The sequence below is a fragment of the Salmo trutta genome, chromosome 1, assembly GCF_901001165.1.
Source record: "Salmo trutta chromosome 1, fSalTru1.1, whole genome shotgun sequence".
In the NCBI taxonomy this organism is placed as follows: domain Eukaryota; kingdom Metazoa; phylum Chordata; class Actinopteri; order Salmoniformes; family Salmonidae; genus Salmo; species Salmo trutta.
In genome coordinates, this window is record NC_042957.1 from 23,357,910 (window position 1) to 23,373,467 (window position 15,558).

The 15,558-nt window shown below is 45.2% G+C and overlaps 2 protein-coding genes across 6 annotated transcripts; both read right to left on the minus strand.

Moving 5' to 3' along the window:
• Positions 1-1,235: 1,235 nt before the first annotated feature.
• LOC115191459 (uncharacterized protein KIAA0408-like) lies at positions 1,236-5,042 on the minus strand. The gene is made up of 5 exons (XM_029749309.1): positions 4,818-5,042; positions 3,807-4,136; positions 3,293-3,402; positions 2,268-3,156; positions 1,236-2,187 (listed from the first exon to the last, which is right to left on the minus strand). Exons 1-5 carry the CDS (start codon positions 4,959-4,961, stop codon positions 1,930-1,932), a joined length of 1,731 nt encoding a protein of 576 aa, XP_029605169.1. The 5' UTR covers positions 4,962-5,042; the 3' UTR covers positions 1,236-1,929.
• On the minus strand, positions 5,024-13,727 carry LOC115191425 (protein SOGA3-like). 5 transcript variants are annotated; one of them, XR_003877669.1, is made up of 11 exons: positions 13,679-13,726; positions 12,349-13,178; positions 11,127-11,351; positions 10,824-10,982; positions 10,654-10,722; positions 10,251-10,520; positions 9,665-10,045; positions 8,893-9,522; positions 8,106-8,236; positions 7,776-7,840; positions 5,052-5,109 (listed from the first exon to the last, which is right to left on the minus strand). XR_003877669.1 is itself a non-coding variant. In XM_029749280.1 (11 exons), exons 2-11 carry the CDS (start codon positions 13,150-13,152, stop codon positions 5,055-5,057), a joined length of 2,844 nt encoding a protein of 947 aa, XP_029605140.1. In that variant the 5' UTR covers positions 13,153-13,178; positions 13,679-13,726; the 3' UTR covers positions 5,052-5,054. The 5 variants fall into 5 exon arrangements, 4 of the variants coding, with proteins under 4 accessions (XP_029605146.1, XP_029605156.1, XP_029605140.1 ...); XM_029749280.1 differs by having other exon boundaries at positions 8,106-8,291; XM_029749286.1 differs by lacking the exon at positions 7,776-7,840 and having other exon boundaries at positions 5,024-5,109; positions 8,106-8,291; positions 13,679-13,727.
• Between the last annotated feature and the right edge of the window lie 1,831 nt (positions 13,728-15,558).

Below are 15,558 nucleotides of genomic sequence, written 5' to 3' on the forward strand. Positions count from 1 at the left end.
TCAAATTGATCAGAAATACAGTGTAGACATTGTTAATGTTGTAAATGACTATTGTAGCTGGAAACGGCAGATTTTTTATGGAATATCTACATAGGTGTACAGAGGCCCATTATCAGCAACTATCACTCCTGTGTTCCAGTGACATGTTGTGTTAGCTAATCCAAGTTTATCATTTTAAAAGGCTAACTGGTCATTAGAAAACCCTTTTGCAATTATGTTAGCACAGCTTAAAACTGTTGTTCTGATTAAAGAAGCAATACAACTGGCCTTCTTTAGACTAGTTGAGTATCTGGAGCATCAGTATTTGTGGGTTCCATTACAGGCTCAAAATGGCCATAAACAAGAACTTTCTTCTGAAAGACGTCAGTCTATTCTTGTTCTGAGAAATGAAGGCCATTCCATGCGAGAAATTGCCAAGAAACTGAAGATCTCGGACAACGCTGTGTACTACTCCCTTCACAGAACAGCGCAAACTGGCACTAACCAGAATAGAAAGAGGAGAGGGAGGCCCCAGTGCACAACTGAGCAGGAATGCTGATGCTCCAGATACTCAACTCGTCTAAAGAAGGCCAGTTGTATTGCTTCTTTAATCAGCACGACAGCTTTCAGCTTTGCTAACATAATTGCAAAAGGGTTTCTAATGATCAATTAGCCTTTTAAAATGATAAACTTGGATAAGCTAACACAACATTCCATTGGAACACAGGAGTGATGGTTGCTGATAATGGGCCTCTGTACGCCTATGTAGATATTCCATAAAAAATCTGCCGTTTCCAGCTACAATAGTCATTTACAACATTAATAATGTCTACACTGTATTTCTGATCAATTTGATGTTATATTAATGGACACATTTCTTAGCTTTTCTTGCAAAAACAAGGACATTTCTAAGTGACCCCAAACTTTTGAACGGTTGTGTATTTGGCAAGGGAGAAGCTTCCTCCCCCTCTTGCCTTCATTCAGCTCCAGCTAATGTAGAATATGTCAGCTAGTCATAGTTAGCTTGGCCTCAGGCATTGATGTCACCTTCCCTGAGACCTAAAGTAGCTGACTCCCCTGAACAGTAGTAGCTGAGCTAGTTGCTTTCAATGTTTAGTGGCACTCAGGATTGTTTCAGTTAGTAGTGTTGATACATGGAAGTAGCAACACCATGTCACCACCAACCAATGAAAGAACAGGCACAAATCAAACAATACAAATCATGGGGATGCAATTCCAAAGATAGCTGGAGTCAGTTCGTCAAAGCACTGTCGTGTTTATTTCTTATCAAGAGAGAAAAAAGGACATGAAAAGCATCACATAGTCATAACTGTATGTCTCACTATGGTTACTTGAACATTTTCAAATGCGTTACTTTGATAATATGATACAGTAAAACATACTATAGACAGTTAGCATGTTGCTGCTGTGCTGACAGGACAGGATCAACTCTGACTTGACTTGTTGGCCATTTTAAAAACAAGCCAACATGGCACTTATTAGGGTTGAGTTACATACATAAAGGGACATGCACCCGCAAGTAAGGGGGGGCATGCTATATCACATTTTACACAGCCATCCAAAAATCACCAATACAAAAGAAAGAAAGAAAGAAAGAAAGAAAGAAAGAAAGAAAGAAAGAAAGAAAGAAAGAAAGGGAAGTTAAGAGAGTGAAAGAAATGAAGACGTAAGGAAGTTAGGCACAGGAGAAGGGAAGGCCACAGTAACACCGGAGACTAAACAGGAGTCAACCATTCTGTTTCTTATAGACCACACATATACAGTCATGTGGGTAATCTCATAGAAAATCTCTTAAAGCACTTTTTTAAAGCCAGATAGAAGGAACAGTCTTTAGTATTTACAGAGAGGGCAGGACTATGTCATCTGAGTCCTGTGTGTTGAATTGGGGGAGGGGAGGCAGGGTTTAGAGGGGGGCGGGGCAGGTGTCTCTCACATGATGGCAGTCTCAGTGTGGAGCAAATAGGAGCAGAAAGATTGCTGCTTCAGGGTGGGGCTTGGGGTTCTTGCTATCGGGCTAGGAGTGCGTGCCAAGGTGTTTGGGGGGTGGGAAATTGGGCCGGAGGGGGCAGAGATCAAGGCGGTGGGGGCACAGCAAGCCCACCTGGATGGAGGACGTTGATTAGCTGGACGAGCAGGACGAGAGAAGTTCCTCGTGGGGGTTGCTGGGAATGAGTCGGCTGGGCTCATCTGGAGAGAAACAATACAAGTTGGTCAGGTCAAGACTGTGTGTGTGTTCGTCAAAGCACTATTTGCTATGCCTATTTCACCTGCTGTGTGTCCTGTCTGTAGGCCGTCTGTGCGGCTTGGGGGCAGGAGCTGTACTCATGCTCAATGTCCAGCATATCCAGTAGCTCAATGAGTCCATTGTCCTTCTTCTGACCTGCAACTGGCCCTCCCCTCTGGATCATCTGAGCACCAACATAGGATCCACTCAGGTTCCTGTAGTCCACTCTGGGTTCCCCAGGCTGGGGTGCAGGCCTCCTGGCCCTCTCCCCCTGGACCAGACCCATGTCTCTGTCTGCCCTGCCGAGAGCCCTTGCTTTGGGCTTGGGGCTGCCTCCTACCTGGATCCTCCTCTGACCCCCTGCATGGAGTCCTTTAGGGTGAGCATAGCTACCCATTGAGGTGCCTCTACCCTCACCCAGCTGGCTCTCTCTCCTAAAGTCTCTCACTGCCCCTCGTTCTTGGCTGCAGTCCATCCTCGCTGTCAGCACGACGGAATCGGCTTGGCACTTCTGGACAGGCACGCGCCCAGTCGTCCTGCTGCCGCCCAGCCCTTTGTGCTGACAGATGGAGGTGGGGCACTTGTTCTCGGTAGGCACCTGGTTGGTCACCACTCCGGTATCAGTGAGGGTTTTGCCCTCGTTTTCCTGGAGCATGGCTCCAAACTTCCTGAGGACCGAGGGGCTACCACACTTCCTGTCCACAAGGACCCCAGGGGCATTGGACTTCCTGTCCAGGGCTGGGGAGAAGGTGTCGGGAGGGGCCATCTGGGAGGTGGATCGGGGGGGTATGGGAGGACCTTCTCTCTGTCTGAGGGGGGGATTGGCCCCTGTGTTCTCCTTGTTAAGGTCCCTGCAAGGGGAACTCTTTCTGTGTGACACCCTGTTCTTCCTGTTCTCAGACTCCTCGTCCGCAAACCACACCTTACTAATCCTAAAACAGATCAACAAGCAAAAAATGTCATCAGTAAGATAACTAAAATAAGGAATTGCATAGGTGGATTGAACTCTCAAAATTATTTTCTCAAAATGAACTTCACAAAATGATGTCTGTATGAAAGGTCTCTTACCTTTCATTCCCAACAGGCCTCCTCTTCATCTCATCCTGGTGTACAGACTGATCCTGGCTCCCTTTAGTGATCTCCTTGAGATGCTGAGAGAGAAGTGGGACAAGGGTTACCTGGGAGGGAAAATAATCAGTGAAGCAAAATAGTGCAAATATCATAGATACAGTATATCAAATTCAGCTGTGCAGCCACACTGGCATGGCTGATGCAATTTCCAGTGGAGTATGAAGCCATGCCAGTTCTATGTAATCTATTTATATTAATATTCCTGAAAACAACCCTGCCTATCCCCTGCCCCTCCAGTGCTGGCAGACTTGAAGGAACCAAATAGGTGTAATCATTATGGTGTTGGCCCCATCTAGTCTTCCAATGAGCTAAGGGGAGATTCTACCATATTGCTTTCACCTATCAGATTTCTTCCCATCTGCAAACACCAAAGGGGTGAGTCATAGGATAAAAGTTGTTTCCGGATGGGGCTGCCTATTGACTGTAACCCTTAGTTACTGTAGCTACTCACATTGTTGATAGCTGAGTTGGTCTTCCGGGTCTTTCCGTGACCATGTCCAAAATAATCCTGCAACAAGTCTCCAAGTTCCCCTGCACTGTTGCTATGGGGATAACCATAGCCGCCATTCTGATGGTTGACGGGGTAGCCGTAACCGTTGGGGCCGTGATTAAAACCGTCTACAACACTGGGGTGGTCCTTGGTGGCGTTGATGTGGCTGCCATACGGGTCACAGAAGCCGTTGTCATGATGCCCACGGCCGAAATCAATCATCCTATCATTTTTGCTGTTGTCCATGGTGACATCATTTCCACCTCTACGAGCCTGCACCTCATTGTAAAGCTGAAATATGCGCATAAACATTATGATGATTATCAAGACTACATTTACAACATGAACACAAGTTTTATACATACAACAATTCCTTACACTTACAACGTAGACGTATTCCAAAACATAAATGTCAATACAAAAGCACTGTATAGCAATATGTACACAAAACCCTTCTGTACATATGACAATGTCAACCGGCCTTGTTTACGCAATCCATCGCACCATGCCAAAACAGTTACACAACCCAACTATTTTTTATAATCTGCACATCTGCTACTTCAGGTGGAGTGAGTGTGTGCTTACTTTGCCACTCCAACCTTTAATGCGTTCATTAGTATCAACTTTCACAGTGTGTGTGTTCTGACTGTCAGCACATCACAGTTTAATTAGCTTGTTAACGCGTGTCTGTATCGTTAGTCCAGAAATGCATGGGGTCGCAGGAAGGGGTGTGCTGCCAACACTTTATTTTAAGACACACACACACAACCAGTTAAACACTCTTCAGGAACGACCGAGAGTGTGAGACGAGAAAGACATTATCTCAAAGTGAAAATATTCACAAGTATGTTCACACTACTGATGTAGTGAACCCCATGTCAGGTAATATTACTCTACCTAGGATTCTGTTTGACCATGTCAGAACTGGGCAAGAGCATGTTGGACTGTATCTGACCGTGGTTGACCCCTCACCTCCTCTATCTTCCTCTGCATGTCCTGCAGCTGGTCCTCCCATTCCTGCATCTCTGAGTCGAAGCTGTCCAGAAGCTCCCCCCTCTCTGTTCCCCAGCCCCTTCCAGATCGCTTCAGACTGTGCTGTAGTTCGATGGCCTCCATTTTGGGCCACTTCCTGCAGCAGCTTCTTACTTCCTGTCAGAAACTTCTTCTGTTTCAACTGCCTAACTTCCTCTCTTTTTCTGTTTCAACTTCCTAGCGTCTTTCTGTCTTGATGGGGTCACCAACGTGTGGAAATGTTGGAGGAAAACTGCAAAGGGGGAGAGAGAGCGAGAGAGATGATTATTGTGGACGATAAGACATGGAAGAACTAGAGGACATTGGCCATGTGGACATCAACCAATAAACAAAGGGTCTCTATATGCATTTAGCAGATTTCATGGAAAGATTCAAAGCAATTGGCACATTCCAATCTTTCACATCCTGTAGGCCAGATATTTTGGGCAAGCCCTCTCATTCATTCGTGATAAATGATCATATCTAAATATGAAATGTCATAGACTACAAAATGTAAGATTAGATCCCTCTGGAGTCAGTTGTTAACCGAATGTGTCATTTATTTTCAAGTGAAAATTAGGTAAGTTCGATGCCGAAAAATACAGGAAATTCTTGTCTACTTCACCCATATTTTCTTCAATTTTAGCAAAAAAAGTAGTGTGTAGTTCCAGTAGTTAGCTACACCACTACCTGGCAAAAAAGCAATTAACTACTGAAAACACTACCAAGATTTGAATTTAGTTAAAATTCCACCAAGCTATTGCAAAATGTAGTTCAATTACTACATGTAGTTCACTACCCCAACTCTGCTTGTGACAACCTCACTGTTTGGCTCTTGGTCACCATCCCCTCTGCTCCAACCCTTCTCTTAGTCTGGGTACCAATCTTTTTAGCTAACATTCCACTCCTTGCCACTCCTGTCATTTGGCAAATGATAGGACTGGCAAGGAGTGGAATGTTATAGCTGATCAGAGACGGCAACCAGACTACCCTTCCCTATGTCCTTCATCATTTTCTAGAGTGGAATTTGGGATACGTTTCAACTTCAGGGGCATGCACATATCCCGCAGCCATTACCCATTTTAATGTACATGCATTCCTCATTTTTCAAATGTTCACACATTGCGCACAATGGGGATTTGTGCCCTCTGTGTCAACGCTAAAAGATAAGGTCAGTGCCAACTTGGCAGCATTACCAACTCACCTCTAGAAAATTGACCATATGCCACACAATATTGGCATGGCTTTCATAGGTTTCCGTAGGCCTATCGCTGCAGTGATTTATTACAGTACATCCAGTACATTTACAAGGGAGATGGTTTGCTATCAACGAATGTTATAGATTAAGTGCGATTACCCCCTCGAAAGTACCGAACACCAACACCAATGTAAGAGTACGGATATATTTATAAACCTGTAACTATGCATTGGAAACTTGGAGGGAGGGAGGAAGAGAGAGAGAGAGAATAAATGTGCATGGCGTATGTTTTTATATTAATAGGTGTCTAATAAAGAAATCCCCACATGGCCAAATGCAACCTATTTGGAGACGCGTAAAAAAAGGACCATAAGGAAGGCACAGGTTGATCAAATGTGACCCAATACACAAAGCCCACAGTGGATCTGCAAGGTTATATTTTACAATGTTTTACCTCTGTCCAATGATTATGTTGATAGAAACCAAAGTTGTATAGATGCGCAATTAGCCTTATGGGTAAAACAATGCGTACAACAAAACTTAATGGAACGCTCTATATATATCCACGAAATAAATCAAATATTCACTTCTGCGTGTGGCCTTACCTGGCTGTGCAATATCTTCCTTGACGATTTTATTGCCAATCACTGGAGGTATATTGCAGTGGCAGATACGTATAATAAATAATAGCAGAAAATGAATCCAGATTTTAGTCTAGCCAAGGTCTTCACAGTGACCCTCTCTTTAACTCGCAAGCTGTGTGTCTGCCCGGGGGCGGTTCTGCTCCCCTCTTCCGCAGCTCTCCCTTTCGATTGCCTCCACTCTTTATTACGTAAAGTCGCACGGATTGGATTTAAAGAAGCTCTCTCTTGTCACGCCTAGGCAGCGGGGTTAAATCCGGAGCAGGTGCCTTTTTCCCCCCAGGGTAAACAACTTCTGTTCCAGAGGGGGACCCTGCCTTTATAGTGCGTCTGGTATTTACGCCGCGTCACTGGGGCCAGGATCAAGAATGATAATGTCAAATGTATTCTAGCACGACTGTCTTCACCACCATCCCGTCTATAATTACAAAGCAATGGAGAGAGGGAAAGTGTTTACATAGCTATTTTAGCTGCCGTTCTCTGAGCCAATTGGCACCCCTGTTGCTACTCCGCTTTGGGGTGCTTGGCAGATTTCGTCTTGTGACTCCAAGCTACTCGTAATTGTTTACAATTTATAATGCCAAAATGTAGACTACCGATATGTGACAACTGCGCTAATATTTTTATTTGAAAGGCTACGCCGCAAAACTGGATGTCTGGCGGGTTGGCAGTTACTTTGATCCTATTTCACCACTATTTTACAGTTTATTTGTTTTCATATTGTCAATTTGCTGTTGGTGAAGGTTGCACAATATCACCGCCCGCGTCATTCGATCCCCGCTCGGTTCTGACCCAAATAGATTACTGACACTTGTCGACATAAACAAGAAGCGTTGCAAAACGCATCTGATAGCTCAAAACCAAAATATATTTGGTGTGGATAGGAATGTGGGAATCCTCAGACTAAGGTGATATGAACCTTTTGTGTGACCGTGTTATTGACTCAAATCTATTGGTACGATTTCCGGAAGACACTGGTCACCCGTTCTTCCTCAGTATAGGAGCTAGCCTACTCATTCCTCGTTCATTTACCAGAATGAGTATGGGGACAGGAAGGAGAGAAAACTCATTTGTTCTTACCTTTTTGAGGTAAAAGCAGCATAATCGTTGATTAATGTAGGCCTATAGGCTAAATCTGAAAAAGACTATAACACAGCACTGTCACAATCTGTTACAAAATAAGATGTTGTTGGGGGCAAACATCCTTCAGCTGCATTGTCCCTATTATGTTTGTTTAAAATCTGATATTTTACACTTGTGTAAACAATGAGGATGAAATTCCACCTTGCCTATCAGAGGGTACATTTCTTATCTACTAGGCTACCTTAGATGGTAAGGTGGTGGCCTACCTTCATGGCTATTGGGTTTGATTTTGGAATTGGGCAAAACAGGTGTCATTAGCCAACTCACCTTTACTTGGGGTGATGAAGGAAGTGGTGGGTAGTGGGTAATGTAGTCTCCAGCGTTGAACATAAGCATACTGTATATCCAGTTATGTGACTGTGGCCTGTGCTTGAATAGGGAGGCTCCTGTGCATTGACCTTGACAACGAATGTAAAAATCAACAGAAACAAACAAACAAAGGATGTGGCTATGCTATTGAGGCGGGATCACAGGACGAAGAAAAGGGTAAACAGAAAGACAAGTTTAAAGATGGTGGCATAGGAGAGGGAGGAGAATAAGACTAGTATGAGGATGAGTAAAATTATGGGCTGAAACATCTGGGCAGGGGAAGAACAGAACATGAGTGTCAACGGAGGAGAAACGAGAGGGAAAATAGGGTCAGAGAAAGAAGGAAAATAGATTCAGCAGAATATTCAATGGTCAGGGACACGTGAAGAGACTATGCTGATACAGCCAAACCATATCTGAAAGTGGCTTATGGCCAGGTCTTATGTCTCTTTAATTAAAACACACACTCAAATAGAGTGATAGTCTACTTAACCTAACAATAAGATTACAGCACGGCTGCTTAGACTTACAGAGAACCACATGCTGCTAAAGCTGGACCTCATTCTACACCTTAAATACAGAGACCCAGCCTGTATCAATAAAAAATGGGTAGAAGGCTAACATGTCTGGTCTTTTCTGGCTTATGAACACACACACACGCACACGCACACGCACACACACACACACACACACACACACACACACACACACACACACACACACACACACACACACACACACTTACCGAAAGTGGTTCCTCCTCCCTGTCCTCAGGTTTGGGCACCTCCAGTCTGTCTATGAAGCCCTGTAGCTCCTTCCTGAAGGCCTTCATCTGGGCATTGATCCTGTACAGCAGCTCATGCTCCCTGATCCTCCCCCCCTCATCCTCCTCCTCACCCCCGCTGCCTCGACCATACAGGTCACCATTGGAAACATACACTCGCGCCTCTGCGATGATGGTTGCTGTGTCGGCAATTAGCCGGTCGATGGTCCTGCCAAGATGCTCCGCCTCCACCCGGATGTCGATCATCTGCTGGCGATCCCGTGGGCTGCGAGGCAGGAAGCGGGTGGCGACCTCTGGGGGCGGTGTGTAGAGTCCTCGGGTGGGTGTGAGGCAGCGGGTTTGGTTCCGCACCTCATCTGAGTCACTTTCCCCGCCCACTGGGCCCTCGCGTTTGCGGTGCGGGGGCAGGACACGGGAGGAGGAGGAGTCATCATCACTCTCGCGGTGCACGCTTGGGCCGGTCCCACCCGCGTCGCTGTCTGCATCGCTGTCCCGGGGGCTTGTGCACCCCCTCAGGGCCAGGTGGGAGGCCAGGTCGTAGCGCTGCATGTTGGAGAGCAGAACACGGTTCTCATACTGCAGCTGCATCACCTGGGGAGAGAGAAGAGGACAGGATGAAGGAGGCATGCTATGTTTATGACCATATATTTTTTGCTTAACATATACCATACTTTCGATGTATGTTATGTCACAGAAATAAAGGGGGAAAACAACGCATGGAAAACCATCCCACCTTCCCACTGAGATCATTAATCTGTAGCCGTGCCGTCTTCAATTCTTCCTGCAGTGCATCTGCCTTCTCTGTGCTTACTCCTCCTCCTCCTGCCACCCCTCCTCCATGCCTCGCTCCTCCCTCGTGGGTCCCAGCCTTAAACCTGAGCTTGTTGAGTTCTCCCATCACCCTCTTGTTGTGATCCTCAGCATCTGCCAGGTTCCTCCTCAGTAATTCTGCCTCGTCCTCCACCAGCTGCAGCTGCTGCCTCAGCTCTGTCATGGCCTCCCCATGGCCCCGGCCCACTCCTACCCTGCCCACAGCCCCGCCACCGGACCCCCCTTCTCCCTCCCCTTCTCCCCTGAGGTCGTCCAGCTCGGCCCTCAGTCCCCGGTTCTCCACCTGGAAACACATGACATGAAAAACGATTGATCAGTTATGTTATGAATCACTAGCATCCTCTCTCTGAAAGCAGCTTCTGAACCGAACTAACAGAAATGCTTGGAACAGTTGTGTTCCCAAGTGCAAACTTATTTCCTGGTCTCTTTGATGACATACATCATACAACCTACATCAAACCCTCTGAATCACATCCTGTCTCTCTCACCTCCAGCTCCACAATCTTTCTCCCTAGGATGTTAGCCTCCTCCTCCACCAGACGCAGACGCAGCTTCAGCTCGGATTCACGGGTGCTGGGGGGTCCCCCGGCCTCACCCTTGGGGTGGGGGCTGTCTAGGTCCCCGTAGAAGGAGCGGTACTTCTGTAGCTCCGCCTCCAGCCGGTCCTTCTCCTTGTCGATCTTAGCTGTCTTCTTCCTCATCAACACGGCCTCCTCCTTGATGAAGGCCAGCTGGCACTTGAGGTCCTCGTTGTGGTCCTGAGAGAGGGGGAAGTGGAAAGAAGATGAATTTCAGATGTACAGTACAGCAGACACAACTCTCGCTGGTGTTTGCAACAAAATCACTTTTTATTGTTTTGTAGGATAAAACCATTTCATGTTGAGCCCTCACCTCTGTTGGGGTCTGGGCAGACTTCTTGTCAGACCGTTGGACCTCCTTGCTTCCTCTTCTCTTCTGTGACTGTTAGGAATTGAATAACAGAATAACCCTATGTAATATGTATTATAGCAATATATGTGCTGTATAGATTATATAGTGTACTGTGGGTGTGCGCTCTTTACCTCCTTGACTTTGTCCAGCTCATTCTGAAGGGCCTGTTTGGTCACCTCCACCTCAATGAGTTTCTGCCTCAGTTTCTCATTCTCGTCCTCTGTCTTGGTGCGTTTCTCCTCCACATTCTCCAGCTCATGGTGGAGCCTCACAGACACATCCTTCGCTACCTGCATTATACAGAATCAGGGACATTGATTAAAAGTTGATTGATTCAATTATCTAGGTGAGTGGACAGCGCATCAACTAACTAATTAAATATATTTGTTTAAATATCAAGCCTACGTACCCTCCCTCCCTCCCTCCCTCCCTACCTTCAGGTCCTGCTCCAGGCTCCTCAGTAGTTCCTCGTCGATTTCTCCTGTCTGGGCGTAGCGCAGCTTCTTCCTCTCAGCCTTCCTCAGCCGGTACTGGAGGATCCGGCAGTTCTTATTGGCTCGCTCCAGCTCACGCCTCATTTCCTGCAGCTGGCACGTGTCCTCCTCGTAGAAGGTGTCACGCATCTCGTCCATCTCCGTCCTCATCTCCTCGATCTCCGTCTGGGACATCAATAGGAGTGATCAGTCAGTCAGGCACTGGTAGCCTACAGGGTACGTGGGGCTCACACTTTAGTGTTATTGGTGTTGAGTGTTTAGGTCCTCAGAACATGATGTAATTGGATAGGGAAAAACTAATCTGAACTGATCAATAGGGTCATTATTACAGATGCAGGATCTTAATTTGATCATCTTGTTGCTGGAGAACTGTCCTGCTGTGCAGAAAATGCAAAAGTCCTGTATTTGAGGTTTAAAAAGGCTTCTAAAGTTTGTAATTTCCACTTAGAAATTTCAGACTTGATTATGCCTTTTGTAAAATGTATCAACCCCTACAAAAATGTCCATTAATTATAATCCACATAACAATTCACATTTCCTGTTGCTGCAGAATTACTTTCCTGCTGTAGCAAACTGGCTCAAATTAAGATCCTACATCTGTATGTCAATCAATGATTAGAAGTAGGCTAAACACAGGATGGTGCTTTTTATTGTTCTGAATAGGGAGGAAGGGTTTGGCTTGTGTAAGATATAGGCCTACCTAAATCATATAGCTTTCGCAAACATCAATAACAAACCAAGGGAAGTAGACACATTTATACATCCGTTCTTTGTAATGTTATGGAAAGAATAATAACTGTTCAGTTAGACTACTTGTGGGCTAAAAAAGATGCTTGCTTCATTGTATCAACATACAGTTTTCCAGTGTAAGCCTAATGATAAACCTTGGGGAATATGCCTGGTATACAGTCAGCAATACAAACTCAGTTGCAGTGTTATCCTCAAACACGAAATAAGTCTACCTTTTCACTTAGGACTACTATGGATAATAGTTCATTAAGCATGCATTAAACGCATTATATGAGCATAGGGCTATGTCAGTGCCAAACTTTGATTGTGAAATCAGGCCTATTCCCCAATCTTATCAAACAAAAAGTGGTCCATACCAACAATGTGTTTGCATACATTGAACATAATGAATTGTATGTCAGTGATGCCAAACCTTGAGATCTTCATTCTCATCCACCAGTCTCTCCAGCTCGTCCTCCGGGCCCTCGTCTTGCTGTGTCACGGGCTCCGCCTCTATGGCCTCTGTAGCCGGTTCCGTCTCGGCCGAGGCCTCCGCGCCCGGAGCCCTTTCTGCCTTGGTGTGCATCTTACTGACGCTTCTCTTCAATTTCTTATGTAGGTGGAAGTGGATGAGTTCAGTCTGCAAGCAACCCCCGCTCCACAGACCAAGGCCCGGCACGCAGCCCAAGTATTCCCCGCTTCTATTCCTGCTGTAGCCTGCTGATGCTGTCACTGCCTCCCCTCCCCGCTTCTTCGCTTTCCCTTTCACCGAACCCGCGGTGCTGGAGCCGTCTGGCCGGTATGACTCAATATGTTGGGAAGACTCGCCTTTGAGGCAGGATAAACGTAACGAGGAACGACGGGTTTGAGAATCTATCGGCTGGTGAAATATCTCCTCCGTACCTTCCTCTCTGCTAGCATCCGCCTTCTTTGCATTGCAATTGACAGCATCGGTTTCAGCACCATCCGAGTGAAAAGCTTCCACGTCGCATTTCTCGATCTCCTTCTCCCTCACGACAGCGGTCTTAAGCCCCTCGTTTACCACCTTATTCCTCGATCCTCCTTTGGAAACTATATTTTTGGATCTGCTGGAGCATTTCTGGGCCGGTTTTGAGGCGCATTCCCGGATTTTGGTCGGCGAGGGAGCCCGATGCTGCCTCCTCGCTGTGCTATTGTCTGATGCTGCCACTGGAAAATCCGCAGCGCCGCTTGCGGCAGAGTTCACGGTGTCATCCATCAGTCCTGACGTTTCCACTCGCACATCTCAAAGTATGATTTGATTATTATTTATGGAAATAATAAAACCTTAATATAAGTATTGATATAGCCTATTATCTTTTAGATAAAATGAAAAGGATACAATGAAATATGACGGTCAACCGGTTCCACAATTTATAGGCCTACTATAAATAGAAAGTCTGGGTGAAATGAACTAAATCTCGTAGCCTATGCTGCAAATGAGATATGACGTCTGCAGAGTGACATTGAAATAGTAGTTTTGACTTTAAAAAAAATCAAGGTCAATAGAATCTAATTTATAGGGTGGACAAGGAGGCTATTATTCTGGATCAATAGCCTAGTGAAACAATACATACAATTAAATGGGTTTATACTTCTATAGTGAGTTTTGTAAAGTGCTGTAACTTTTGTTCAATAAAAAAATAAACATTCGTTAATAAATTAGGTAACAAACACACAAATATTTCCATGCATTTTCTGTAAAATGCCCTACCAAAACGTGTTATTTTATTTAGGCTTCTTACCGCAAGAGACAGTGCAGTTTCAGCCCAGCGCTAGTGGGTTGGAGAGATGCTGACACAAGGTACCACCAGGCACTGCAGGGGCACGACTAGCCACACAGTATTCATGACGTGTGATTTTAACGTCAAACCAGGAAACAAACATTTGAATATCTTTCTCCAGGCCCATTATAAAGGACCCATTGTAGCCTTTAGTTACTGTCTTAATATATATATTTAACTAGGCAAGTCAGTTAAGAACAAATTCTTATTTACAGTGATGGCCTACTTTGGCCGTCACTGTAAGATGCCAATTGTGCGCTGCTCTATGGGACTCCCAATCACAACCGGATGTGATGCAGCCTGGATTCAAACCAGGGATTGCAGTGACTCCTCTTGAGATGCAGTGCCTTAGACAACTGCGCCACTCCGGAGCACCACTACACTACATCGACACAACTTGAAAAACATCTACACAATGATTAGGCTATAGTTATTGTTTTGTTTTCAAATTAATTAATTTTCCAATGGCTACAATCTTCTGACCTGGGAACAGCTGGTGAATAAACTCTCTGACCAATCAAATACAAAGATTGAGAAAAGGAAACCAGTAGGCCTAGTACAACTAGTAGTTCAAGAACTCAGGAACCCATATTGTGCATGCAATGATTTGTAGTGGCCATGGGAGGGTGGTCTCCACCCATCTATCAGCACCATCATAAAGGGCTCATCTGTGCTGTGTTGACAAGGTGCCACCAACTGACTGTATCAACTAACTCAGATATAATGAGGGTTGTCATAAGCGGTAGTGAGTGAGTGAGTGAGTGAGTGAGTGAGTGAGGCAGGCAGGCAGGCAGGCAGGCAGGCAGGCAATCCATATTACAACCTATGTGTTGTGATAATTGCATTGTTTGCTCTATAACCTCTTAGTTCATATGCCTTGCCACCGCTATATATAGGCCTAAGCAGAGTGCGGTGGGTGGGGTCTCTTGGGCCCACGCTCATGCACAATTTTTTGGGGGGCCTAATAATAAAGATGTAATTTAACATTAAAAATCAATTAGGCTACCTTTTAATGTGGCATGAACACAACCAGTAAGGATGTTTTCATCTGATTGTCAAGCAAATCACTTTAAAAAGTAGATTACCTGTGGATGTTCTCCTCTCCAAAATCCGGAATCTCAGAGATCTCGGAAATGGACTGTAAGTGTCGGCCTACGTAACATTTTCTAATGTTTCGCCGTGAAAACAGTGCTCATGGGCACACAAATGCAAAATAATGTAGACATATGCCATTGCAAAATCGATTGCTTCTAACCGAAAGAGTCAACTATAGGCCTACTGTCATTAACGTATAGCCTACTTTTTGGATGGATTGGATGCACATTGGTGTCTAGCTGTAGGCTAGTTGTATAGTGATATTGTCGACCATCATCAGTTGATCCAGAAAAGAAAACTAATACTCCGGACGGCACGGAGAACACCAATACCCAGCTTACCTGAAAAAAACTATGAGCGCTCTGAACAGCTGACTGACAAAAGCAAACAATGATAAATCAACAGATAGCCTAAATCTAATGCATTGGAATAAAGGCACAGTAATCTTTTTTATCAAGGACTCATGGGAAACAAATGGTGAAAATTAGGAAGTGCAAATGGAAATATATGCGTTTAAAGAAGCTCAGCTGAGGCCGAAATTCAGCACTACTGAGTGGACAGCGCAGCTGTATAGCCAGCTATAGAATTCTACAGTAGGGCTACCATTCGTTGACAGGGAGATGGTTTGTGCAGCAAAGTAGAAATAAATGGTTTAAACCATGACAGAGAGGTGGGGGTGTTCGTTTATTTTGAAAGCTTTTATTTTCATATTTACCTCTGTAAAACATTTTTACCCATGCATTTGA

Bases quoted from the DNA above. Each gene is read 5' to 3' on its own strand.
- LOC115191459 (XM_029749309.1), bottom strand. From the start codon at position 4,961: ATGGAGGCCATCGAACTACAGCACAGTCTGAAGCGATCTGGAAGGGGC. The intron at 3,403-3,806 runs GTGAGTAGCTAC...TTTCCCTCCCAG, and splicing joins CCAACTCAGCTATCAACAAT to GTAACCCTTGTCCCACTTCT. The intron at 3,157-3,292 runs GTAAGAGACCTT...GATCTGTTTTAG, and splicing joins AGGCCTGTTGGGAATGAAAG to GATTAGTAAGGTGTGGTTTG.
- LOC115191425 (XM_029749280.1), bottom strand. From the start codon at position 13,152: ATGGATGACACCGTGAACTCTGCCGCAAGCGGCGCTGCGGATTTTCCA. The intron at 10,521-10,653 runs GTGAGGGCTCAA...CCCCTCTCTCAG, and splicing joins CTGCCCAGACCCCAACAGAG to GACCACAACGAGGACCTCAA. The intron at 9,523-9,664 runs GTGGGATGGTTT...CTCTCTCCCCAG, and splicing joins TTAATGATCTCAGTGGGAAG to GTGATGCAGCTGCAGTATGA.